This window comes from Kwoniella mangroviensis, assembly GCF_000507465.2.
Source record: "Kwoniella mangroviensis CBS 8507 chromosome 1 map unlocalized Ctg01, whole genome shotgun sequence".
Lineage (NCBI taxonomy): Eukaryota > Fungi > Basidiomycota > Tremellomycetes > Tremellales > Cryptococcaceae > Kwoniella > Kwoniella mangrovensis.
Genome location: NW_027062533.1, coordinates 11,898,408 through 11,924,739, shown reverse-complemented (window position 1 = coordinate 11,924,739; position 26,332 = coordinate 11,898,408). Strand labels below are relative to the sequence as shown.

At 43.6% G+C, this 26,332-nt stretch overlaps 10 protein-coding genes across 10 annotated transcripts; 4 read left to right on the top strand and 6 right to left on the bottom strand.

Moving 5' to 3' along the window:
• Positions 1-520: 520 nt before the first annotated feature.
• On the top strand, positions 521-2,338 carry I203_104520 (uncharacterized protein; the record flags this gene model as incomplete). The annotated part of the gene is made up of 4 exons (XM_019143891.1): positions 521-1,204; positions 1,302-1,388; positions 1,488-2,228; positions 2,312-2,338. 4 exons carry the CDS (start codon positions 521-523, stop codon positions 2,336-2,338), a joined length of 1,539 nt encoding a protein of 512 aa, XP_019006940.1.
• A 685-nt stretch (positions 2,339-3,023) lies between these two features.
• I203_104519 (uncharacterized protein) lies at positions 3,024-4,080 on the bottom strand (the record flags this gene model as incomplete). Its single annotated transcript, XM_019143892.2, has 3 exons — positions 3,024-3,062; positions 3,142-3,363; positions 3,466-4,080. The coding sequence occupies 3 exons, from the start codon at positions 4,078-4,080 to the stop codon at positions 3,024-3,026; spliced, it is 876 nt and encodes a 291-aa protein (XP_019006941.2).
• Positions 4,081-6,354: 2,274 nt separating this feature from the next.
• I203_104518 (uncharacterized protein) lies at positions 6,355-8,165 on the top strand (the record flags this gene model as incomplete). The annotated part of the gene is made up of 3 exons (XM_019143893.1): positions 6,355-7,347; positions 7,479-7,700; positions 7,773-8,165. The coding sequence occupies 3 exons, from the start codon at positions 6,355-6,357 to the stop codon at positions 8,163-8,165; spliced, it is 1,608 nt and encodes a 535-aa protein (XP_019006942.1).
• Positions 8,166-8,624: 459 nt separating this feature from the next.
• I203_104517 (uncharacterized protein) lies at positions 8,625-9,199 on the bottom strand (the record flags this gene model as incomplete). Its single annotated transcript, XM_019143894.2, has 3 exons — positions 8,625-8,732; positions 8,848-8,963; positions 9,163-9,199. The coding sequence occupies 3 exons, from the start codon at positions 9,197-9,199 to the stop codon at positions 8,625-8,627; spliced, it is 261 nt and encodes an 86-aa protein (XP_019006943.2).
• Positions 9,200-9,481: 282 nt separating this feature from the next.
• I203_104516 (uncharacterized protein) lies at positions 9,482-10,411 on the top strand (the record flags this gene model as incomplete). Its single annotated transcript, XM_065517554.1, has 4 exons — positions 9,482-9,762; positions 9,939-10,055; positions 10,186-10,219; positions 10,292-10,411. The coding sequence occupies 4 exons, from the start codon at positions 9,482-9,484 to the stop codon at positions 10,409-10,411; spliced, it is 552 nt and encodes a 183-aa protein (XP_065374372.1).
• A 257-nt stretch (positions 10,412-10,668) lies between these two features.
• I203_104515 (uncharacterized protein) lies at positions 10,669-12,826 on the bottom strand (the record flags this gene model as incomplete). Its single annotated transcript, XM_019143896.1, has 10 exons — positions 10,669-10,987; positions 11,086-11,144; positions 11,222-11,269; positions 11,349-11,427; positions 11,535-11,581; positions 11,690-11,832; positions 11,906-12,167; positions 12,276-12,524; positions 12,590-12,676; positions 12,746-12,826. The coding sequence occupies 10 exons, from the start codon at positions 12,824-12,826 to the stop codon at positions 10,669-10,671; spliced, it is 1,374 nt and encodes a 457-aa protein (XP_019006945.1).
• A 2,126-nt stretch (positions 12,827-14,952) lies between these two features.
• Positions 14,953-20,111, bottom strand: I203_104514 (uncharacterized protein; the record flags this gene model as incomplete). Its single annotated transcript, XM_019143898.2, has 14 exons — positions 14,953-15,598; positions 15,659-15,957; positions 16,019-17,388; positions 17,447-17,591; positions 17,652-17,773; positions 17,835-18,440; positions 18,502-18,681; positions 18,742-18,986; positions 19,061-19,370; positions 19,441-19,744; positions 19,799-19,808; positions 19,873-19,955; positions 20,031-20,041; positions 20,108-20,111. The coding sequence occupies 14 exons, from the start codon at positions 20,109-20,111 to the stop codon at positions 14,953-14,955; spliced, it is 4,335 nt and encodes a 1,444-aa protein (XP_019006947.2).
• Positions 20,112-20,723: 612 nt separating this feature from the next.
• Positions 20,724-22,170, top strand: I203_104513 (uncharacterized protein; the record flags this gene model as incomplete). The annotated part of the gene is made up of 6 exons (XM_019143899.1): positions 20,724-20,743; positions 20,807-20,905; positions 20,972-21,092; positions 21,167-21,322; positions 21,456-21,629; positions 21,757-22,170. The coding sequence occupies 6 exons, from the start codon at positions 20,724-20,726 to the stop codon at positions 22,168-22,170; spliced, it is 984 nt and encodes a 327-aa protein (XP_019006948.1).
• A 460-nt stretch (positions 22,171-22,630) lies between these two features.
• I203_104512 (mitochondrial inner membrane protease ATP23) lies at positions 22,631-23,695 on the bottom strand (the record flags this gene model as incomplete). The annotated part of the gene is made up of 4 exons (XM_019143900.1): positions 22,631-22,768; positions 22,898-22,981; positions 23,165-23,421; positions 23,494-23,695. The coding sequence occupies 4 exons, from the start codon at positions 23,693-23,695 to the stop codon at positions 22,631-22,633; spliced, it is 681 nt and encodes a 226-aa protein (XP_019006949.1).
• A 379-nt stretch (positions 23,696-24,074) lies between these two features.
• I203_104511 (uncharacterized protein) lies at positions 24,075-25,946 on the bottom strand (the record flags this gene model as incomplete). The annotated part of the gene is made up of 7 exons (XM_019143901.2): positions 24,075-24,129; positions 24,254-24,352; positions 24,423-24,670; positions 24,787-24,886; positions 25,091-25,279; positions 25,395-25,795; positions 25,908-25,946. The coding sequence occupies 7 exons, from the start codon at positions 25,944-25,946 to the stop codon at positions 24,075-24,077; spliced, it is 1,131 nt and encodes a 376-aa protein (XP_019006950.2).
• Between the last annotated feature and the right edge of the window lie 386 nt (positions 25,947-26,332).

The window sequence follows — 26,332 nt, the reverse complement described above, 5'->3', positions numbered from 1 at the left end:
CTGACGATCTTCTTTTCAACGATATACACGTACCCTTTCATCGATCGACTCCTACTTTGAGTTGGATAATCATGATCATGATCATCCTCATCATCATTTGGCTAGTTGGTTGAACCATTGTGAGTCAACTCCGTGTAGGGTATAATTGACCTCTCGCAAACTATTCTAATCTGGTAATTCCACACAGGATCGTATAGATATAAAATGATAAGAGAACGAAACGATATCAGATATCAAGTGAGCTACGTTCCATCTAATCTGATCGCACTGGATTAACTGGATTAGATTACTCACTCACTTGGACCGCTGGAAGGCTTCAATTCTTCACTCTTCACTCTTGACTCTTGACTTTGCTATTTGAATTGATCCCAGATCATTGTACTTCTACCTCTTACTTGATCAACAGAACGACCCAAAACAAAAACGAAACAAAAGGAGCATTCAATAAAACTGCTAACAGATCGCCCATCCTGTTTTCGACAAGTACATCTATCGATCACATCAAAACGGGACCGACCACATGAAATTTACCCAATCTCAACCTAAGTTGATATTTCCCACAAGACGTTCATCTACCAACAAAGATCAATCGACATCGACATCGACTTCGACTTCGAGTTCAACTTCAATTTCGAGATCAGCATCACCATTATCTAAAATCAAATCATCTAGACTTACATTCATACAAAAGACTAAATCGTTCATCAACGATAATAGAAATAGTAGTTCCGGAAATTCATCTACTCTGACACCAACCCCAACCCCAATCCCAACTCAGACATTCGAAAAGAAAGGACTTTCTTTTTCTACCAAATATCAAACACAAAAAGAACAAACCCAAACCCTAGAGAGGTCGGGAATAAACGAGAATCAAATCCTTAAACAACCTCGTACACCACCTACACCTGATCAACCCCATCGTACCAAATCCCAAAAACAACAACAGCAACAGGACCAACAAAGTTTAGACGACGGATTGGCGATTTGTTTATTTGGTTATTCAGTCCAAGCTCAAACTCATCAAATTGATAGACAACTGAGCAGCAACGCCATCAACGAGTCTAGTAATCCTTCGATTGATCTGGACGAGGAAAAAGAAGAAGACATAAAAGAAAATACCTCAAGGGAAATCCCCAGTAGTTTGTTTGATATAATGTACGATTCGACTTATGAAGAAGAGGTAAGACAACAGGCAGTGATGGCCGTGAGTAACATATATATATATATATACGACACTCGACGAAAAGCTTGATTGGATAAGTGCATTCGCTAATTTGATTAATCGTTCAACGATATTATAGGAAGTCCTACCTGATGCTGAGATGTGGGCCAAATGGGAAAAGACCGAAGCTCCCTTAAGACAAGGTAGAGGATGGTATCCGAGATTGGTGAGTTTGCCTCTTTACATCACATTCATAATGGTGGACAATCATTTGATTAGTCCCGTCAATAGTAACACTGATACTGTGGTATTATGATGAATATAGGATCGACACTTTCTCGAGCTCCTAGTAATATCCGAGATCCACGCTCTCTCACACCCTTTATCGGGTACGAACACTCCACCGGGCCAGGCCGATCGGATCCAGCGACATGCCTCGAGAGTGAGGAGAGTAGCATGCGAGAGGATAGGTAGTGAGAGGTTGAACGCTTATTGCGAGAGGGTTAGGGAGGCTTTTGAAGCTTATATGATGGGTGGGTGGTCAACTGCGGGAGTTCATACCACGGCGGCACAGCAACAACATCCTCACTCACAATCACAAGTAGAGGAAGAGGAAGATGATGAGCAGGAAGGGAAAGAAACGAAAGTGAATGATGAGGATGATGATGATGATGTTGATGACTTTTTGGGAGATAGTAAAAGAGGTAGACAAAAGAAGAAAGGTAAAGGAAGTTTATTTGATCGCAACAAGAGTGGCAATGACGATGACAAAGGTAAAATACCGAAAATTAATATTATACCAAGTCAAGAAACTGACCAAGAAGGAGAAGAAGAAGGTGATGATGACGAAAGTATGAAATCCGATATGGAGACAGAATTGAATGAGTTGAAAGAACGATCATATGAAGGTTCACTATGTGGTTCTGAGCTGGAGTCGGAGTCGGAAAGTACGGTCAAGGATGGTGAAGATAAAGGGATGGAGAAGGGGAATAAGATGGATTTGGATATGGATATGAACATGGATGAAATCACTTATTCGTCGATTGTGAAAGACAACAAGTTCCTTGTGAGTAACATTATCGAATCACAATCAATAGGTTCATGCTGATTTGGGATTTGTAATTGTTCATTTTTGGGGTCCACTATTAGACATTGAACAAATTGAAAGATTCTTGACTACCCGTTTATTAAGCGATCTATTCCACCCGATATGCTTTCAATCCTTCATATTCTGAATGGTGAATCGATTGAACCATTGCTGGAATTGTAATTGTGATCAAGATTAAGAAACCTTCCACGACTGTACATGACATGCAGAAGAAAACCGGCACACGAATTGTACAATAATAGATCATGACTACATAGCATACAGTACATAGTATGAAGATACACTTCATTTCTCTGCCTACTGCACTTAACTTCAAATACATTTGTATGCATTTACTGTACGATCATTTTGTGCTATTATGAATCTCATTGACAAGCCGTGGGACAGGACAAAATGGAACAAAACAGCGTGAAAACGTACAGAGTACAGTACAGTTAAAATGTTTTTCATATCATATCATGTTTTATACAATATACAAAATTTCATTTCTTTCTTTCTTTCTTTTCTTCGTATGTAATCTGCACAATTTTGGCGAATTGATTACAAATTTGTTCCTTTTCTCAAGTAAATGAATGGGTATATATAGGTTTATATACAGTACACATACAATATCATTTATTGGATCAACAACAAGTGATTCACGCCTACATCCTTGTTCTCTGATTGGTTCTTCCTTTTGGTATATCTTTCACCAGATACAACGTCGGACACGGAGTTAATCGTGATTATCAACATGGACGATGGGCAAAGTGATCAAAAGTGCCCGTGATCTCTCAAGAGCCGTTCGCCCATCTAAATACAGATATATCAGCCAAAAGAATCACTGAGATACGTCCTGGTCCTATGCGATGGAAATCAAAATCAGACTTACAGGAGAAACACCTCGTTTCTTAGTACCCTCGCTGAACCTTCTTGACCTACTTGCCGCACTGGGTCCTCCAGAGATGGTCACCGCTCTGTTTATTGGAGGTTCGGCCTGAGGAGGTCCAGGTGCGAATACCGGTGCCGGGGCTGGGGCGGGAGCAGGGATGGAAGGGATGTTATTGGATGTTGGGAGAGGTGCGCTGGGGAGGGGAGGGGATAGGAAAGCGGGCTGTAAAAATATCGCAGAGTTAGCTTGACCTGACCATGCTCGTGAACGCGAAGCCGGGGTATGATAATCATTTGATTGATTCTAATAAAGCATGGTACTCACCCTATATCCCGGTCCACTCAAACTCAATCTCCTCAACACCCCCTGACCTTTCGCAGCCTTATCAGCCAATACTCCTCCAGGGAGCGAGTTTCCTTGTGTTCCAGCGGTGGTCGGTGTGTTGTTGGGAGTATCTCCAAAACCACCTTTTAACATAGTTGCGATGGTTGATGTATGAGTAGGTGATTTAGCAGCAGTAGTGACAGGTAAAGACATTGACATTGTTCTTCTACCTCCTACCCATGATTTGGTCGTGGTTGTAAAATCACCAAACTCAAACGAGTCGTGTTCGTCATGATCATCTTCATGTTCATGAGGTATATCAAATCCTTTTTGTTTGGTTGGTGATCCCCCTTTGAGGTTGGTAGGTGATTTACCTAATGGACTTGCCCATTTGAATATCCCCCCGCCAGTGTTAGCTGTGGGAGTGGTAGATACACCCAGCTTGTCATGTCCAATAGCCGGGGCATCGGTTTGGGCGAAGAAGGGAGTCTGAGGTGAAACTGAGATGGATGAACCGGGGGTGGTGGATGGAGGAGGAGGGGAGAAGATTGGTTGGGAATGGGCAGGGTGATGGTGAATATCGGAAGTAGAGGAGATTGGGATTGGAGCTGTCATCGTTGCGAGAGTGAGTGGATGACTGAGAACGTGAGAAAGAGGCAGGCGTTGTCTGTGAAAAAGGGCGCATCGGCTTAGCTTATCATGTGATGAGTCAATGACTGCTCGACTCACTGTTCACGATTCAAGGAGCAAGAGCAAGGACGATGAAAGGATTTCTCACGAGCCAAGAACGTGTGTGTCGCCTTGATGACGTCGAGCGTCTGTTGGGTTCTATTGAACAAGAGGACGGGCTTCTTTTTTTTTAGTGCTTGACCCGGTAAGAACTATGATAGTGTCACCTTCTTTTGTTGGGGTCGTGGTTGACAATAGGTCGAATGGTGTACCTGTCTTGTGAGATACCGACAATGTGTATGGGTCTTTTACAACTTTAGCAAACTGGCTAGATGGGATGAGACAGTCTTTACTCTGTGGTGGATAAAACGGGACAATGCGAAGATTGCTGGATTGACAAGGTGAGAATGTGTAAAAAGATAGTAAGGCAGTTGAATAGGTTGTAGGGTTGAACAGGTTATGTAGTAGGATTGACCAGCTGATTAAGGATGGGGTTCATCTACACAACTACTACCTCTGATTGGGTTTAGGAATCGTATGGATCTACGCACCACCCTGATCTAACCACACAAATTACCACATTGGGCTGATATCCCCACCACTCATCATTCACTATCAGTCAGCAGTGTGGAGACCCGTGGAAAGGTGTGTGTCGGCCGCCGGCTACCATGAGATATGTTCGCTGGCTGCGAGGATGTGATGTCTCAAGAGAAAAGGAGACTTGTGCTTCCACTGATGCTAGTCTTTGTGGCCGATGCAGCAAGTGGCCTTCGCTCTTCTACCTCAACCTTTTACAGATACCTCCATGGTAGTGAACCGACAGTAACGCTCTTTATTGCATGTGTTCATCCCGTCCAGCTCGTTTGTACAGTCCGTTGACCGATGCAACAAACTGCAGATATACGAGCATCCCAACCCGGGGTACGTGTACTGACCCACCTCGGCCTCATGGTATACGGCTGTGAGGACTCCGTAGCCGGGACAAACAATGTTGACGTGTTATATATTATTCGCTGGTAGAACGGTTGACTATAGACGTTCACATGAGCGCTTCATTATCAGCTTCACTTTCATAGATCCTGTCAATGCTATGTTCATGTCCAATCCTCCGCGATTTCAGGTCTAAATGGTCTTGAAACTCGTCTGCTGTAGTGGAATGTTGCTAGAGAAGGGCTAGTGCAAGTTACTGCCACATCATCGTGATAACATAGTCATCTCATCACATCCGCAAATACTTCACCGCGTAGAGGTACGACCAGCCAGTGAACAGATGTGAGAAAAGGGTTCCCTCATCGCAGATAGGATGAACAAGCATAGAGAATTGAGATGCTATTTCAAGAACATCGGACCGCGCAAACACTTACACAGCATCTAGGGGGGTGGACCCTGAAATCGACGCGAATTAAGCTTTTAGAGGTGTTATCGGCTAGAACGGAAACCGTCTTTCTTGTTGTGTTTTTTTTTTTTTTTTGGGTAGCTCAGTCAGGCTCGTTCCGTGAGAATTGAGTGAGAGATGCGTGGTCGGAATCACAATGCGGTTGTTTGTGATATTATTATAGATGCTGCAAAACATTTCTTGTTCATTTCTTGCATCCTTCTCATCACCCTTTACACATTCGCTATTCAGCACGAGCTTCTCCTGGCAGACTCAGACTCTCTTTGACGACGCGAACCAATCCGTGAGTATTTCATCGTACCTCGCACCTCGTCATCGACGGGCGCACCGTTCGCTTGCACATGGCATTCGGCGTCGAGCTGTGTGTCCGTGTGTCCGTGTGTACGAGTAGTGTGTGCAAAGGAACGATCAGTGCTGACTGCGAATATGTAACTCCGCGACCTTCCCCTTCCTTACAATCGCTCAAAATTATCAATATCCACCTTTTGACTCTCACTTTCACCATCTCCTTCTATTCCCACCTACGCTCGTGTTCTTGGTGCCAAATACCAAACATTTCCTGTCAACTAATGGCCACTCCTTCTTCTACCATTCTATCGGGTCTGATCTCCTCGGCTCGGCATATACCCTTGCTACGCACACAAAACAGCTTTGACAGATCACGACTTGAAGTCAAGCATCTCTCCTCTCCCTCAACGACCTAACAACGACCTTTCAATATCATTTCATCTACCCATCACGACTCAAGACAACTCACTATCACTTGAACTATCACGACAAATAACAACAACATCCACAACCCATCAATAACCATCATTCACAAAATGCTCTCATCAGCTCTTCTTACACTTCTCCCTCTTCTCGCCTCTGTCCCCTTCTCCCTCGCAGCACTCGATGACTCCTCTGCTCGATCCGCCTCAGTTTATCAGGTAATCACCGATCGATTCGCCCGACCCTCATCCGTCAGCTCGACGTGTACTACTTCCGATAGGAAATACTGCGGTGGTACTTATTCCGCCTTGATTGAGAAATTAGATTATATCCAAGGCATGGGATTCGATACCATTTGGATATCACCTATCGTTGAGAACATAGGGGGAACTACAGGCGAAGGTGAAGCCTATCATGGTTATTGGACTCTAGATGCGGCCAAGACCAACGATAATTTCGGTACTGCCGATGACCTCAAGAGTCTCTCTACGGCATTACACAACAAGGGAATGTACCTTATGGTTGATGTTGTGGTCAATCACGTAGCTGCTACCTCAAGTAGTACTTTCATTCCTAGCTCATCTTACGGACAGTTCTCTTCTTCAGATGATTATCATCCTTTCTGCTGGATCACCGATTACAGTAACCAAACCAATGTTGAACAATGTTGGTTGGGTGATGATTCGGTCGCCTTGGCCGATCTCAATACCGATTCTGACACTGTGAAGAACTACTGGAACAATTGGGTGAAAGAATTAGTATCGAATTATACTCTTGATTCAGTAAGGATCGATACCGTCAAGCATGTCCAAAAAGATTTCTGGCCCAACTTTGTCAGTTCAGCTGGAGTTTTCACCCAGGGTGAAGTACTCAATGGAGATCCGACCTATGTATCGCCTTATCAAAGTGATGCCAAAGTAAACCCATTCAACTACCCCGCATACTACCCTCTCATCAGAGGATTCAACCAGACGAGTGGTGATTTGACCGAATTGGTGACGATGACCCAAACGATCAAGAACAGTTTCAGCGACCCTACCTTGTTGGGCAACTTTTTGAACAATCATGATAACCCAAGATTCGAATCTACCGTTACGGATACTTCGGTGAGTGAAGCTCATCCTGTTGTCTTCTTCTCATCAACCCTTTCAATCTCACATTTTGCATTGTCATGGTATCGAATGGGCTCTTTATCCAAATGTGTTAAACAAAAGCTGATATATCTATGTTTTTCCAGCTCATCAAAAACGCCCACGCCTACCCATTCGTGACTGACGGTATCCCCTATGGATACTACGGTTCCGAAGCTGGATTCACTGGAGGCGCAGACCCAGATAACAGAGAACCTCTTTGGACCGCCAATTACGACACTAGCTCGGACATGTACAAGTTCTTCGCCAGTTTGAATGCCGCCAGGAAAGCTGCCGGAAATGCTTCTGACAGTTTCTACACCAATCAGGTGGGTTCAAACATTTACTTAACAATCCAGAGATCTAGGCTGACCAATTGTGACTCGATTCCATTTTGTTAGATGACCGTATCATCCCTTTCCTCATCATCTATCCTGGTCGCTAAATCACCTTTGATCTCCGTCCTCTCCAACTCTGGTTCCTCGGCGTCCGACGCTTCAGTGACTGTCCAGTCCTCTGCATCTGGTTGGTCAAGTAACACCGAAGTTATCGATGCCATCTCTTGTGAGACATTGACAACGGATGGATCAGGTAACTTGGCAGTAACTGTTAAGACTGGTTTGCCACGGGTTTTCATCGCTTCCTCTCAAAAAGGAAGTGTGTGTTCATCATCATCCAACTCTTCCTCCAGTAGTTCCAGCAACAGTAGTGGAGCTATCAAGGTGGACGTAAGAGGTGGTTGGATGATAGGTGCGGTTGGTGCCGTTGTGGGAGGATTGATGATGGCTTTATAAGGTCGGAAGAGAGACCTTTCTTTTGATTAGACGAGATGAGATGAGACATATATAACGGACAATTGCAATTGCTTGCTTATAGATTATATACGGTATGATACAGAGTTATCATGAACATTCATTTTGATGCCCTTTCCATCGGGTAAGCTCATGATAGCATGGCATTGGATGATATAATGATTGCATGATGTTGTTAACATCATTACAGTGCATATGAGTGCCCGTTGAGTGGTGCAGTGCTATATGGGGTCTTCCCAAGTGACGAGTGTCGGATATGAATTGATTATGGTATTTAGAGTACAAAATATGTGTGGGTATAAGATAAGACATGATTCTTCAAAGCTATGAGGGAGAGGCAAGATTCAGCATCATGAAAAAGAATAAAAAGCAACAAGACTTTCTGTGTTATGATTTCTACTGGACTCACTGATAACAAGCTGCTTCCCAATTGCAGATCGTTTACAAACCCTCCTGAGCTTTTTCTTTCTCCAGCTCTTCCCAAACCTGCTTCTTCTTTATTGTACGTAGTTTTGCAGACTCATGATTCCGAGCTTCACGATCTTTCCTCTATCATTCATACGTACCAACATCGTCGCAAGTATCAGTATCATTACAAGGACCCACGGCGACATCTTTATCATGAAAGACATCGTATGATATCCTTCATCTGGATCTCACTCACCTCTTTCCTCAAGCACATGGACAAGGCTGATTTCTGAGCGTTGCATGCACCTGTCAGACGAGCCATCATTCCTTTTGCGTGACATTCTTCTAATGCTTCTATCAGTTCCGCGCAGGCTGTTGAGAATCAAACACCCCAGATACCCAGATTATGTCGGATTACGCATGATGCGATGAAGACGATATAGAGTGTATGTATGTGTGGTTGCAGTGAATTCAATGAAGAGAGGGGAGACAAGGGTCAACAGTGAAGGTACGAAGAACAATCAGCTCTGTTGACTATCTTCAAACTCGTTCTTTGGATAAGAGAACCCACCTAGCTGCCTATTTGGGTTACCTAATGGAGCGTGCATCTTCCCGTGTACCTTAAGACTGCCTGTACTAACGCCCTCGGTGATGTATAGTGTGGTGAGTATGTGATATGGATGATGGATCAATGATCTATGATCAACTAGGTGGCAAAGTGAACAAACAGATCAGAAGCAAGATTCGAAAATATCCGAACAAATGAAGAAAAATCTTGAATTTCTCTGAAATCTTAGCCGAACGGTTGGATCAACCATCATCTTCCAATCTTCATCTCTCTAACATCCTCCATCTCATCTTACATATACATATCCACAAACAGCAATACAATGTCTTCGATACGTTCCAGTCTCCTCCGTCAATCAGCAGCTCTCCGCTCTCTGCAACTCCATCAACCTATAGCATCTTCTTCGAGGTGTATCGTGATACCTCCACTTTATCGTCAACCCCTCTCATTCCCTAGATTTCCAGCTTCAGCTATATCAACTAGACGATGGAATTCTTCCTCACCATCAAGCAATGCAGATGCACCTGAGAACCCACAGATAGAAGCTCCCAATGGTAATGGCGAAGGGTCGAAGCAGAAGATAGGTCAGATCGAACCTAGATTGTGAGTTCTAGTTTCTTTTCATCTCATCTCGTCTGATGAGTAATCGACATCTATCATACCACACCTTCTTCATCACACCCATTCTCTTATACCCACGCCTTCTAAATGGGAGTCATTTCCTGTCTTCTTCTGTTCTGTTTGGCAGCTGATCGTTGTCTATGTGCTTTCGCTCTCAGACAAATGACATTCACATGTACTGCCAACGAATGTGGACATCGCTCGACACACGAATTCTCCAAAAGAGCCTATACCAAGGGGCTAGTATTGGTTCAATGTCCTGAATGTAAAGCTAGGTGAGTGGGAGCTTGTATCCTCTCTCATGCCATCGTATCTTATCCATATAATCATACAATCATACAATATACGAGAAATGCCGACGATATTCGGGTATGTGCTGATGTTGATGGTCTGTTTGACGAGTAGACACTTGATAGCAGATCATATAGGATGGTTCAAAGTGAGTTACCGTCTTACCTCAACCTTACGCACAGATAGACAATTGACTCTATCTGATCTTTGGACTATTTAGGAAAGTCTAGAAGGCGGAAAGCTCAAAACTGTAGAGGACCTCCTGCGTGCTAAAGGCGAGAAGATCAGGAAAGGAAGGGTGAATATGGAAGGTGATATAGAATATGAAGGTGATGATTAGATCAGATTAGATCAAGGTGTAGCAATAACATGATGTATCATACGGTATGCATTATCCATCATCTCTCTACTATACCCTAGCTACTGATTCCTACTCCTACTGGATCACTCATAATCTATATTTCTATCTAATCTACTTAAAGATGTCTGTTTATATCCGACCCAGGTAGGGATTAATCACCTGACTAAGGATATTCATATTTGTGTTATAATTTCCGACCCTTCTAATTACTAAAACCAACGATCCATCTCTCGACCCTAATACGTATATCTAAACTCCATTCTCTCTTTATCAGTCTTATCCTCATACACCATACCATCTCCTAATCCAGGTACACCATCTATTGCTGTTCCTTCGAATTTCTCTCGATCATTTGCGTCGTTCTGAGAGGATTGTGGTTCATCACACCTCGACGAGGATGAAGGTGATGAGTCCAATAGGGCATCTCTCCGTTTATTCTCTTTAATATAGATATATCTCAATAAGAGAGAAGCGCAAGATGCGAATACCATAGCTACTATGACTGATATCCAGGTAGAACGATATTTGATTGGTTTTTCTTGAGTGAATACCAGGCTACAATCAATTTTACATTTGACTTTGTCAGTATCACAACATGATTAGGTACTTACATTGATAAAGTGCTGTGGGCTGGGTATAGATTCTGTACTCACGAGGACGAGATGATATTACCAGTCACGTATCCTACGAAAATTGCCGAGGTCGTAATTCCCTATCGAGTCAAGGAGTTGCATTTCAGTATTAGGTGTTCCACGGGACATAGGACAAATGGTTTGTTGATCAACTTACTTTCTTGGTTGCTCCTGCCGTGTTGGCAGTGGCGAGGGACAGAAGCAGCTGAAGCAACGAAATCACATTCAAAGCCAATAAGCACCCAGGCGACCTTTTGGGTTGTATATAGTTGAAAATCACTTACCACGTATGGAGCACCAAAGGCAGCTACGAGGTAGTATCCTATCAGTGGGCCTACACGGGGATGCCAGGGTGCCTGCCAGCTGAAAGAATACAGTAGCAATCAACATGGCAATAAAGCATGGATCATCAGCTCGATTGGTCAGTATAACACAGTAGGGTGGCAAATATTTCTGACAGATACACTTACACGACTAGACATCCGACTATGACTGGTATAGTACTTATAGAAAGGAGCTATAGCCAAATGTCAACCACACCGTCAGCCCATCTGACCATAAAGTACATCATTCATTTCGGTACAACCAGATAAACCCAAAACTGGGATGGGATTGTATCACTCACAATAGTTCTGATATTCTTATACCTATCCGCAAAATAGGCGAATATCCAAATCGTAACCACCGTCATAGCTCCCCCGGGAATCATCAAAGCCGTAGACCTGATCGAATCGTACCCCCAGGAATTAATGATCTTCGCTCCGAAAACTGTAACAGATCCATTACAGATATATATACTTGCACCCATCAAAAAATAAATCCAAGTTTTGATATCTTTTACCGCTTCGATGAGTTGATAGACTTTGATAGGCTGTTAAGATTGTCCATAGGGATTTTTCATCGAATCTCCGTTTGAGTATTGCTTTTTCCCTCTCGGTGAAAAATCTACCTGGTCGAAGGGGAGAATCAGGCATGATGAAGTATATGAGTATAGCCCAAAAGATCGTGAATGATCCGCCGAAATAATACATTGATTTCCAAGGATGAGAACCGCCGGTTTTACCCCATCCGATATTAACTATAGCAGTGAACATTGAGAATATCTAGAAAGGTAGATCTACTCATCAGCACTTGCACAAGAATTTATGTGCTTTACTCAAGCGAAATCAGATGTAGTCATTAAGTAAGTAGGTAGGGATGATCGGACTCACCCCAGTAGACGAATAGTAGATACCTAATCTCTTAGCTTGTTCTTGAGGTTTCCACCATAAAGCAGTGATAGCCACGAACGCAGGACTGACAGTACTTTCTGCCAGACCCAGAAAAACACGTTGGACTACGAATCCGCGGTATGAGTGGACTACCACGGTGAGAATACAGATTATACCCCAGATCAAAACGAAGAAAAAGGCTGTTTTGGCTAGGGGGAATCGAGTGAAAATCAATCCCATGGATAGCACCTAATCCCATATCAACGCCAGCATCAGCAGGACGCATAGTACATATAAGACTCGAAACAGCTCACAGCTACGATGTATCCGTAATAGAATGCAGCTGCTGCAGTACTGTATCTCGTAAGGTATGTAACCCCATTTTTAGTTTCAGTCAAGTCCTACCATTGATCAACATCAATAACAAGGATTAGACAATATCTATCAAGCAGGTGATTTAATGCACTCACCAAATCGTCCAACATCCCATATAAAATCGCCGTGGACAAGGTGTTCTTATCATAGTACTGTAACCCATAGGTGATCAACATGATAGGTAGAAGTAGGAAATCAATCTTTCGGACTAATTTCTTCTCTGCTTTGGCATGTTCAATGGGATCCACTGGACATCCATTCTGATGTGCAGGTTGATCGTGGATTGAATGACCTTCGATTGAGGAAGGGAGGCGGGATTCACTTATTTTTTTTCTTGCTGTAAGGTTGGACTCGTCCCACTTTCAACTTGTGTGCAGTGAGGAATAAGGGGGTTGTATACAGAAGATTCGCACTGAACTTCCTAACGGATGATACTGCACTTTATATACACACACAATCCAGCGTTGAACAACCCATCCGAACCTTATGGTTATCCCCAAAGCACCCCTTACAAGGCATTATCTAGGAGGACTCGAGTACTATCCGGATCTAAAACGGAGGTCCGAAAGTTTATCAACCATAAGTTGTGTCTGATACATCCTGCAAAGACGGAATCAGGGTGAGAAAACGTGCTTAGATCCGAGTTATGATGGCTCACTTCCGGAAGTATGAGGGGCGACGTTTGTGGCGATATCAACTAGCTTACAGATCTTGAATTGTCTGGGATCTGGGAATAATGGGATTTACAAGCTCAATGGGTGTGCTTGCTCTCCATCCAACAGCTTCTAGGAAGATATCAAGTGGTTGTAGTGCAACAACCTGCGGCTACTTCTTCCGATAATCCTCTGGACGCGACCCAATCCCGCGGGCCAAATGAGCCTCGTCCTTCTCTGTCGCCAATATGCTGGCTACTCTTCTTGTGTAAGTCAACGTACTGGTCATTTTTCAACCCTTATCTCTTCCTTTGCGGGACTGGCAGGAGTATAATCATCGTTGAGTTCTGAGTTGTATCTCCCCTCCTTTTCTACTGTCGTCGGTGAGTTCTCGAGGGTACTGATTTAAGCGCATTCTGACGGGACATGCATACAGTCCACCCGAGGCAGATTTTACTGATTGTGGATTACTATATTATCCTCTTCACTCACCTTTGTACTTACCTCATTTGCAATTGCATGCATTGTAATTACCGATAATACAATATACCTACGTCTACACAATTCCATATATACTGCCAACAAGACTAGCCATACAGTATATAATGGTTGAATTGACAACACACAGACGCAATCTCGCTTAGCCGTGAGAGTTGTTTGTAATTTCCTTACGAAGGCTTTCGGTTTCTCTGAGAGAATCGCATTGAGTCATGCATACCTTACGAAGTAGTCATTAACAAAGCACTGACATACCGACCGAGAGGTGCAGATCTTACATCATAATCTTCGCTGACACCTGCAGCACATGCTATGATGCAGGGTACATAAAGCCTCAAAGTTGGCTGATCGTCGCTGGAGAGTGAAATTACATGTTATGCTCCTGCCAATCCCCCTTGAGAGAATCTGTAGTAGAATGCATATTCAGGTTGTAGCGGTAGCTGATAGAGAGATTTACTATGCAGTTATCTGCGACAATATACTGGCACTTGGCCTTTTCGGAACCGGCATGTATGAAAGAAGGATGAAAGAAGTTGGACATGACACGTCTCTTATTAACGATATGTATGTCATGTGTCAGATCAGATGTCAGTGGCATTTGGAAGTTGGGGCTGACTATGCAACCAGTCGATTCGGCATCTTCTACTTGTCCTGTCTTTACAGTGTCCCCAGAGGAGTACTGCTTTATTTTCGAAAAGGCCGTTTTTTCAAGCTTACCACTCCAACGTCTCTTCACCAGAAGCGCCAACGCCCTCGGAAGGACCGGGTCAACCTCCCGCTGAAGGTCCCGATGCCACAGCGCTCACAAATGCTCAAGTTCATACGGGTTTCTTTGTCGGATTCATGAAACGCTTCCGGATCATGATGGGGTTTCTTGACGCTAGGAGGAGGTACATGTGGGAACAGTCTATACCCTCATTTTTATTGTTATTATTTGGGATCTCGCAATTCGGCATGGAAGATTTTCTCAACCTTCTGTTCCCATCGGCTGTCCCTTAAGTGGGTTATTATACAGAAGTCCCTTTGTTGTAAATACCATCTACTTCACCTCATCCTATAAACAATTTGTAATTTACTTCTTCACAATATACATGAACATGCACAGCAGAAAGATATGGAAAGATGATTGCGACAGATGAAGCCTTCTATGATTATGAATGTCTTTCGCCTGCTGTACCCCGTACGTTCCCACCTCTGCCTCTGCCTCTGCCTCTACCTCTGTTACTACCTCGTCCTCTGCCAGATCCACCATTAACGGGTGCTGCGTGACCATTCTGTTCGACTTCAGGTTGAATAGCCTCGTACTTCGGTTGTGGTCGACCTTGTGGTAGTGGTACAGGTAGAGCAACATTTGTGTGAGCGTTGGGACTTCTAACGATCTGTGGTGGTAGCGGATGAGCAGGTCCAGGTCTATGAGCAATATGCTTGGCACCGAGGGCATTTGCTAATTTCTCGCCATGACTCTGCTGTCCACCTTGAGCTTGTACAGGTGGTTTGATACCTCTAGCGGCATTTCCGTAACTCTGATTCCCATTGACATGTTGTGGCGGAGCTCTATTAGGGTTTTTCATGATCGTATGAGCTTGTTGAGGGTGTTGGTTGAAGGTCTTTCTTCCAGGAGCGGAAGGTTGATAGTTCTGCATTTGCAATACAGGTCGGGGTCCCAATTGAGGTTTGAAGGCTGCGTGTTGACCAACGGCTCTATCCTCCTGGTCAGTACCGCCTACAGCGAATTGTGGTCGGGTAAGGTTCAAGCATGAAGTGAACGGAACTGTTGATCCTCGATATTCGGAACATCTAATGGGAAAACAATAATCAATCATAGACCTTCGATTCAGATAAAGACTTTCAACTAACCTTCCCTGAAATGTCTCCCCACCCATGAATGGTACATCCCACACCACATCGATATCCCTTGATCCCAGTCCTACAACGACACCTTTCATAGCTAGAGGTACACCTCCCGCAGCAGCATCCTGAACCATGATCACTCGATCACCGACAGCGAAAGTTTGCCCTTGTAGTCGATAAATGGCATGAGAAGGCTTGAGAACAGCTTGTCGAGGAATAGCCTTGACTACAGCTCGCTTGATCATGTGAGGTGATTTCATATTTCGATATTGGTCGGCGAGCTTCTCGATCATCGCGACAGATTCCTGAAATTGTGAAAATGATCGTAAGCACATACGTTCGATCGGTTCAAACGGAGCAACGTACCTTTTCAAGCTGTTCAGCAAACAAGGAAACGGTCTCTGGATCCAGTAAGTCTCTCTCTTTCAACCATTTCCTCATAGCTTTGATAACGCTATCAGGATCATCGGCGGTAGGACAAAGTTCAGCGGAAGTGACCAAATCTCCACCTCTACTATCGAGATTAGCGAAAGGTTCAGGGAAAGCTTCCTTGTACTCTTGCAGGATCTGAGCGGTCTTTTCAGAATATTCCCATCCTCTATCGTTCTTTCTGGAAAATCCTAAAACTTTCAATCCCTTCGATTCGAACTTGAGTGCAAGACCGATGTTGGACTTTGATCCATCTTCAAGTAAGACTAGCAGAGTTGAGGTAATTCTTGAAAGGCCCAAGGGTGGGATGTTGAGCCGTCGAGCAAGGACTGGTGAAGGATAGTATGTTCCTGCTGGTCGATGAGCGACGAGTTTCGAGAAATTGAGATTTTCTTGCTTCTCTGATGGGAAGTAGGCCAAAGCTACGTCGAGGGTCGTATCGGTGGTCTTGATCACTTGAGCAGCCGTGCCATAACCCATTTGACCTAAGAAGATGACCTTTTCACCATCGGGGAATTCTTGAGACATGGGTGGAGCAGCTTGTTCAAGGTATCGCTCGTCTTCGAACGTGACTTGGTTGACGGCCAATTGGTAAGCTTGAGTAATCTCCTTTTCAGGTCCTTCGTAATCTTTGACTAAAGCACCGGTGTCAAGTCTTTTCATGCCTTTTAGAGGTCGAACATGCAGGACAACATCGACATTACCGGTGATGATACCGAATCTCTTGGAGTTGTGATGTTCGATATGATCCGCTGACTTCTTCCATGCAATAGCTTGGAAAGGGTTGAAAGGCGTGCTGACAACTTTAGCAGTCTTACCCATCTTTTGAAGTTCGTACTTGAACATATCATCTGATACGGCGACCACCATACCTTCGTGCAAATATGGCCATGAATGGAACGTCCTTTGACCAATCATGCGTTTGGCGATGTCACCGGTGTTAGGTCGATCATGCTTCGAAGTGATGGTGATGATCATTGACTGGTTTCGAGAGTCAGATTGGAAGACATTGACACCGTGATAACCTAATGTACCTTGATGAGGCAGGGTCTGTAGGGAAGGGAAACCAGCCAAAGCTTTGGCTCCGAGATGTACACCGTCAAGAAGACCAAGGATTAATTCGATACCATCTCCCAGGGTTGGCAGATGGAAGGGGCTAGAACAACATTGAGCTTTGGCAAGATCGGGGAAGTAACCAGGTGCAGATGAAGGGTAAGAAGCTTCTTGATCGGCATCGTACTCGAACTGCGTAGCGACGTAATTCTGATTACGAGATTTCTCCTCAGATGTCAATCGTTGATCTCGAGCTAATCGTCGTAGTCCGTGGATAAGCAACAGTTGAAATGGTAAGTGAAACGGACTTACCAGCCATAGCTCTGAGCAGTCGTACCTCATCAATGAAGGGGATCTTAATAACCGCTTCCCAATCTTGCTTCTTCCCATTCATATCGAGAGCGAAATCACGAGGATAGAAGTCGATGATAGGGGAGGTTTCTTCATACATCAGATCCTACATGTCGAACGTCAGCTTTTAGGGATGATGGACACGATAAGCTAAGCTTTCACTCACTCTATAAGCGGGAGGGACATGCTCTTTCGATTCTTCCGGTAATACACCCATCAACTGTTGGAACGGCGTGAACGGTTTACCAAGGTTAAAATCGAATTTGAAATCGGGGATACCCTTGAGGTCTAAATAAGTTCTTTTCAATCAGCTACGTTTTTTGAGACATATAGGGAAAAGGGAGCTTACCAGTGATTCTGGGTGCATAATGATAATTATAGAACCATCCCCAACTCGCCACACCCTTATAATAATAGTTCAAGATCCACTGAAGTCCCTCTATATATCTAAACACGATAGCATGCATTTCTTCAGGCTTGTTGAAATCAATCTCAAGCTTCTCCTTGTAATATCTTTTCTTCCAATCGTCTAAATTCTCCTTGAGCTTCTCTTCGTAAGCTTCTTCGAAATCCTCAACGACATTATCGACAATCTTCGCTTTGTTGTACTTCGCGAATACCCTTTGAATGGCCAAAGCCCCCTCGGAATCTTCATCCTCTTCTTCGGACTCCCACTCTTCGCCATCGGCTTCTTCGTCAGCCACTGCCGAAGCTCCATCTTCAGATACTCCTTCGAGGTTGAACGTCATGACGACGAGATTTTGACCGTAATCATCGACTTCATCCCATGTGGTGGTAAGATGCAAATCATCTCCCAGTTCTTGTACGAATCGTTGATCCCTTGCTGAAAGGGTGTTTACTATTACACATCGGTCGGCAGCAGAGGGTTTGGCTTGGTGCTTGGTGACGAACTGTCTGACCTGACTAAGTATCTTTTGTTGATCCTTGGTGATGACTACGATGATATGCATTAGCATCTCATCCACGACGGTGGAAGAACAGGATCTGCGACCTACCCATCTTTCCCTTCTTTCGAGCTTTCTCCATAGCTTCAATTTCTTTGCTCTGTTTGCCCTTGTACCAATTTTGGTCGGCATATTCTTCCTCGAAGTTATCAATCTCAAATTGCGCCAACTTGTCAAGCATAAGTTGAAGTCGCGGCAACGAGATTGTTCCATGTTCATTCAGATATCCGCCTGTTCGTCAATCAGCTAACGTCGTTCCACTTGATCAAGATAGCGGATGAGCTTACGCACCAGCAACTGGCAATATCTCCTTATAAATCCCCCAGATTCTCTCTAAAGCACCTTCGTTGATATGCAAATCCGGTAAATGGGGCAAGAAATCGTTTCCGACGAATACAGCCATGAGTATAAAATCATCTATAATTCGTTCAAGATCATATTTGAACGAAATTTGTGTGGCCAAAGATCCGAATTCTAAATCTAGGTATTCTCTCAATAATGATAAATGCAATAGGTAAAAATTGGTATTTGCGAGTCTAATACAATACATTTACCGTCAGCTTACCCCATTCGCAGTATGAGTGAGGGTGGAGAAAAGGTCAAGACTTACCCAGTAGTCTTCTTAGTTTTCCTTCCAAATGTGACTTCTTCTCTCAATAAACAGAAATGAGGATCATGACTTAATAAACCTAACATGATCAAATCTGCGTCTAAACCGTATAAACAATGTCTCGTATTTGGGTTATAATCAGGTTGAGCTTTTGATAATCTGATATATTCTTGAATTTTATGTTCACCTTCTCCCGGGACATCATGTCCACTTAAGATGACTTTTACGTTTCTCCATTCGGCATCCTCTGAAATTCTCTTGGTAACGTAGTATTTAAGGTGATTCGATAGTCTCGCCATGAACGGTGTTCCTATATGATATAGAACAAACACATCAGCTAGATCCGACTATTATAATTTAAACAACGAGATGTAGCTGACCTGGGGTAATACAATTCGAATCGAAAGCTTTCTCCTCCGGTAGCTTTTCACCTTTCTTCTCAGCTTCTCTTCTCTTCTCAACTGCATCTTTGGCAGTTCTGAACCTTCTGCTTCTCTGTTGGTTCATCTTAGCTCTGGGAGCTACACCATCGATAGCCATGAAAAAGACTTTCTGTGGCTTAATCTTGGTGAACAGATGATCGATATAAGCGAATATCGCCAGAATCATCTGCTCTTCCGTTATTCGGAAATGAGGGTCATTTTCTGATGAAGGTGGATGAGAACAGTTATGGATGATACCGTTCTGTGATGCACGAGTCAGTATAATCTATAAACTACGATGAGCAAGACAGCTTACCATATCCAAGCTGAGGAGTTAGATATACCATCAGCTATGCAGTCGAGATGCCCATGGGTGACTGACTAACTCACTATAAATTGTCAAACGTCGGAATCGAGTTTGGAGTGATAAGCTGGGAAGTTAGAGGGTATCTCTCGGAGATCCAGCGGAAGAACTGTACAAATAAATGTGGATGGTCAGCTTTCGCATGACGATAGACCTGCTACATTGGTTCGTATGGGAAGCTAACCTTTGGAATACCTATATTGATTGTATCAAATCAGCTCAATCCCATATCGACCATCGATCTTGCCACTGGCAACTCACCCATGATGAATTATTACAATGCTTTCTCCTGTATTACACAATAAATGATAGTAAGGGAGTCACTGATAGCTCGTAAGCTGTGTGTGTGCTTTGATGTATTGATGAGAACCAAATATCAAATGTCGAGTCCAATCGATCGATTGAAGGGAGACGATATAGGTACTGATACAGATCGTTACTTGTGAAGGGTATGAAAATATACAATTGACGCGTAGGAAAGAATGGTCTAGGTATCCTGATCCGAAACGAGAACTGCGATGACTACGATGAGAGGAGGAGAGGGAGGCCAAGCGATATGCTTCTTGAAGAAGAGAGAAAGAGGAGAGGATCGATGGATATGATCAACGTTGAATGTTGCATCGAGAGGTGTGTCAGTGTGAGCGAGTCGACTTCCGAAGGATCACCAACGGCGTGTTATGCGAATTAGGCGTGACAGACAAGTGATGGTAGGCACGTGGCATATTCCGGTACTTTGAATTGCGATATCCCATGTTGGAATAATTCGACGAGAGATGAAAGATGATGTGACGCATGTTCTTACTTGCAACATTCGTATACACGCGAGCCGACTCGATTCATCACGGGTAGCAAGAAGGAACTCGAGCCATCAGCCAAAATGTCAAGATCACCCGGAAAGTAAGCTTTACCCATCGGGTGTCCGATGGTACAAGCTGACGTTCGCACTCGGTCTCTTTTCAGATACGATAGTCGATCACCCGACGTAGAGATGAGTCCATCTCTGTCCCCTTCACGATCGAGGAGACCAGACGCACAGGATGAAGAGGAAGTACCTGCAAAGTGAGCTGGCCAGTCACTATAGCTCCTTTGTGCAGCTCATGTTGACGTTTTCAACAACATGTTCAGACGAATGCGAACAGATCGAAAAGTGGAAGATAAAGCTAGGAACAAGCGATTGTTCGGTAATATATTAGGTACTTTGCAGAAATTCCAGAAAGATGATAAATCATCGAGGACGAGTGAAGCTGTGAGTCAGTGTAAAGACGCGGAGGAAAGAGGGAATTTTTCTTGATCTGCAAGAAGCTGATGACATGTCTTTAGGCCAAACGAAGAGAACAAGTCTCATCTCGGATAGCAGCGAAATTACGATCAGAAACTACATTACATAACGAGATTGCGGAATCGGAGAGGGAGATCAAGACGTTGAGGATAAATACTGAAAGTGCAGAGTATATTTTGAGGCATAAGGAAGTTGCTGTGAGTCTTGTCTCTTGTCGTACCAATTTCGTGATACCAGTTCCAGAGGCAAAGACCTGCATGATGAATCGACTAACTGAACCTCTTCAAGATGAATAAATGAATAAGCAATATTGACTGTACTTTCTATCAGTTGAAAGCTAGACACGACTTCCTCAAACCCACTTCCAAATTCCTCTATACATCCTTACCACCTGATGAACCTCTGATATTCGAAACCAACTTATTGAACCCTTCGCCAATACCATTCATAAAAGGACCAAGTAGAGAACCTCCTCGTGGAAAGGAACTAGCGCCATTATATTACGTGAGCTGTTCGCGCTTTGTCCAATTCCTCAACTTAGCTCAACTCATATTATGCAAATTGCCATTCATCTTCATCTACTTTTTCAAGATCATCTGGTCTTTCTTACTAACACATATATTGTCTCTAGTTACCTAAAATCCTCTTACCATCCCAAACATCAGCCCTTAAATCCCGCCAAGCCAACATCTCCGAAGTCATATCCGAAGAAATCGACGCCTTGCAGAAGGAGAAAGAAAGAGTATCGAGTGAATCGATAAAGAATAAAGAGAGGATCGAAGAGTTGAGTGAAAAATTGAGAGAATTGAGGAAACAGGTTAAACCTGCCAACAAAGATGGGGATAGCGGTAGGGATAGGGATGATTTTGGTAGGACGCCCAGAGAGGAGATGGACCTTGATCGCGAACGAGAACGAGAACGAGAACGAGAACGAGAACGAGAACGAGAACGAGAACGAGAACAACCAAAGGAGAAGGAAAAGGAGGGAGAAGAGAGAGGAGTGGTGATTAAAGGTGATGAAGGTGATATAGAGGTTGAATACTAAATCAGTCGAGGCTGATATATACGGCGAGAAGAAGAAAATTTGAATGCAAGAAGCAGAAACCTTCATGAGGACATGAGATCTTATCATTCTACAACACACGTATTGAGACAAGGGTCCCATGTTCTATTTATGCGAAGTGAGATAGATGATCAATACTGGAAGTATCACTCTGCGCTAAGAGGGGAGAGGTCAAGTTGTACGTTGCATGGTATATAATACAAACATTAATTTTTATGCAGGGTATTATAGATTCTTTGTCCACTACATTTATATCAATCAATAAGTATGTCAAGATCTTATTCTGATTGAGTATCACCTATACCTAAACATACTCAGTCTACCGCTTCTTCTATTGCTTCTGTTTCAAAGCTTTAGAAAGCCTTGATATACTCTGAACAACCAAATGATGATCCGTATGTCCACACAAACTTCTGTTCTCATCGAAATAGGTCCAAACACCCTAATAAATTTCATCAAACGGTCTAGTATCTTTGAAACAACTCTCCCAAACTTCATTGACTGCTTTCTCCGCCATTTCTGGTGATTTGCAAGATGGGTTCGCTAGGACAGATAAGATCGCACGACGTTTGACACATGCCTGGTTGGTCGAGTGGATATGGAGTATCCGCAACAAGCGTGTCAAGTAGTGTAGTAGTAATATGAAAAGGGAAATAGGATCAGGTTGCCGTATTGAGATTTTTTCCATTTGAAGAATGTTTGAACCCACCTGATGCTGTTTATTGAAACTGTAAAAACCTCTTTTCACTTCTCTCGTCCATCTACAATCTCCTGATAAGTTGGCAGCTCGTATCTGCATAAAGAGAAGTTGAAATGTCAATATAGGTATTCACATGCTTGAAATTTGGGTTTGATATTCTTCTGAATAAAATCCGTTGTCCAATGTCCAATGTCCACTGTTCCCTTGATTCACTTGCACGCCCATACTTCTCCTCCTCCCCCCGCTCACCGATCGTCATCTGGACCGCTCACTCACCTCAGAACAAGCGTGATGCCTCAAATTCCCCCAATCAACCTTGAATCTACAATGATCAAAAGCATGTATCAATTCATGCGATAACGTATCTTCCATGTGCTTTTTCGAGAAAAATCGATTTTGACATAATAATATACCATGATCTGGTGAGAAACCACCAGAACGAGTCTCGGGACATGGATGACACTGGATAGAGGATGAGTCGAATTCGCATCCGGAATGTTTGAGATGGGACAGAAGGAACGTTATCATTGGACCTTTAGGTCATCGGTCATCTTATCATCAGCATATATAATACTCCACGCATCGATATGTAAATGTCAACTCACTATTATTCATCAGATCCTTCTTATACTTTTCACATTTGTCCCAATCCTTCTCCAACGTCCTACGTTCTTTCTCTTCTTCACTCAACCCTAGGCCCGTAAAGTTCGATAAGGACATTCGCCATCGTTCGAATGCGGGTGAACGTGATTGTTCAGGCTGCTCGGTAGGGTCTGATGAAGGAGTGGTGGAGGAGGAAGATGACATCGCGGGTGATCGTATGGACGGAAGCAGGAATGGAGAGAGTACGAGTAATTGAGAAGTCGATATGCAGTCAATGGAGGATAAGCTAGCTAGATAGATAGGTCAAGATAAGTGTGATGTTGATATAAGCCGATGAGATATGGAGATGAACGAAAAGGTCCAAAAAAAGTTGAAATATGCTCGTTCGGCAAATGAGATCGATTACCTGGGACACATATTCATGGATTTCCATCTTATCTTACAAGACGAGGTGAATCGTCTACGACAGCATCACTAGCATTTATAAGTCGTAGAAGGACATATGCGACCTCGCAAGATAGATGATTCAGCCGTTATTAAGTATATGCATCCGTATGTATCATGTATACATATAGTATCAACTCTAATCTCCCCCTTTCCACCTTTTATACACTTCATCGTCCTCCGGTCCGATAAACCTGAGCTCATCACATCAGCATCATCATCATCTCAAAACACATAGACACAGGACAAAGAATTGATCATGCAATCTATCTGTAGGAGATATTCTAGTCGCCAAGAGAGAAAGACGGTTCAACTCACTTCTTGACCATCCTGTTAAAGGAATTATCATTCTCCCTTATACTCCTGGGCGAGAGTTTCGACAAATAACCCATTGCCAAAGACTCCCAAGCATGGTATCTACGACATAACCAATCAATCAGCCCTCTTCCTGACTGCTCATGTGGTTTTGAACCAAACGATAACTCACGCATACTGCCCAGTCTTATCAAAATCAAATTCCCCTTCCTCATGTACTTTCTGAACCTCCTCACCATGCCACATAGGCCAGAAGAACGCTCTCTCACTCAATACCTGGATCTCCTCCGGGTGTGCTCTAGCAAGTTCCCATGGTTTCACCACTGAATGGTGAGCCCAGACACCACCGTCGAAGGTCTCGTATGAGGCCAGCCAGCGGTCGATGAATGGTGATTGAGGGGTGGATATTATTATGGCGTTCTACGAGAGGGCCATCAGACAATGTGGTATTAGCGAAGTACTACTGTATTTTGTGATAAGAATACTATCGTGTTTGCAGAGATCACGACAAATGTTCCTGTGATTCTTCCACTTACACATAATCCCTCTGGATCCAAAGCTGATCGTCTAGAATCAGGCGAAGCTTCCATACCCAGAGTAGAAGGGAAGTAAAGTAGGTCGTCGAATGGTTTGATACTGTGATGGCATTGAGCGAATTAGCATTGGGTATAACTATATGAGAGTCGATTTATCTCCATCATCTCAGTAGGATACTCCACATCGCAAGTCCCGTGATCATGTCTCATTTATCCCTGCTTTGACGATCTGCAACTTGGTGTCTTTTGATTTCCATGCAAAATCCGCCTCTCTACGGCCTGAGTACTGCCTTGATTCACTCACACATAGATATCAATATCCAGATAAATCCCACCTGAGTACTTCATAGCCAACAGCCTCAACACATCCGCTTTATGCGCAAAGTGATTTAAGGGTTTACCGTATATCTGGTCGGGCACTTCTGTACGTATGAGCGTCAGATGAGGCGAAACGAGATCCCACCAAGGTCCGGTAGGTAGGTGTTTATAGTGGCTAGCAATAGCATGGGAAGGGTATCAGCTACGACTTGATGCTCTGTCCTCCAAAGGGGAGTACTGCTTGAATATACGACAAACTTCCTCATCATGAAGCCCCAGCTCCCACTCACAAATACATTTTTTCCGGCTTCAGGTTGATCAAAGCACTCCTCATTGCCAAATAAGCATAATACGGTAATTCCTCTCCCCTCTCACCATCTTTAACGTCCTTCAGACCATATACATAATGAACCGAATTCGGAATGACCATCTTTGAGTTTTTGGGAGGTAATGGATCAGGTAAATAGTCGGGTTTATTTATCGGCGGAGGAGGAAGGAATAATGATGGATCAACTACGAATGGTGAAGAGGATAGTGCATACTGCTTTGATGAGAGAGGAGAAGATGGATGATATGGTCTGTATGGTGGGGTTGGACGTATTTGGTTATAGAGAATGAATAAGCCGAAGAAGAAGAGGAGGGTAGGGAAGAGGGGTAGTTGAAGAATGTGATGTCGAGTTAGAGGGATGGACTAGATTGATTGTTAGTAGGAGGAGATCGTCAATTAGCATGAAGTTTCTGCGTTTCTACTTCACAAAGACACGGGTTTATTGCTCGCTATTCGCTATATATTGCTCACTCACGATGGCCTTACCACCCCTCATCCAAAGTGGTAACACCATCTTCGTAAACCTCGAACAACTTCTGGACCTTCTCCTCTCGATAATCCGTAGTCGGAATGTGTATCACGCTCCCCGTTCGAGCTTCCTGGGGTTCCTTTTGGATCTTTTGCTCTGAGATTATGTAGCCGATTAAGCGAGCCGTTTGGACCGTAGATGATCTTTTGTGTCTGATAGGATATGATATGATATGCAAGCAGAATGAGAAAGACAACATACAACCAAACCATCATTCAACTGTGTTTACGAGTAAGTTACCAGCTATGATCACCTCGGCTCGGCGACTTCCGAACCATCAACCATCATCTATTCAACGATGACAACGGAATACATACTCGTTCATAGGGTCCAGGTTCATTCAGATGCATACAAAAATATCAAATACCATC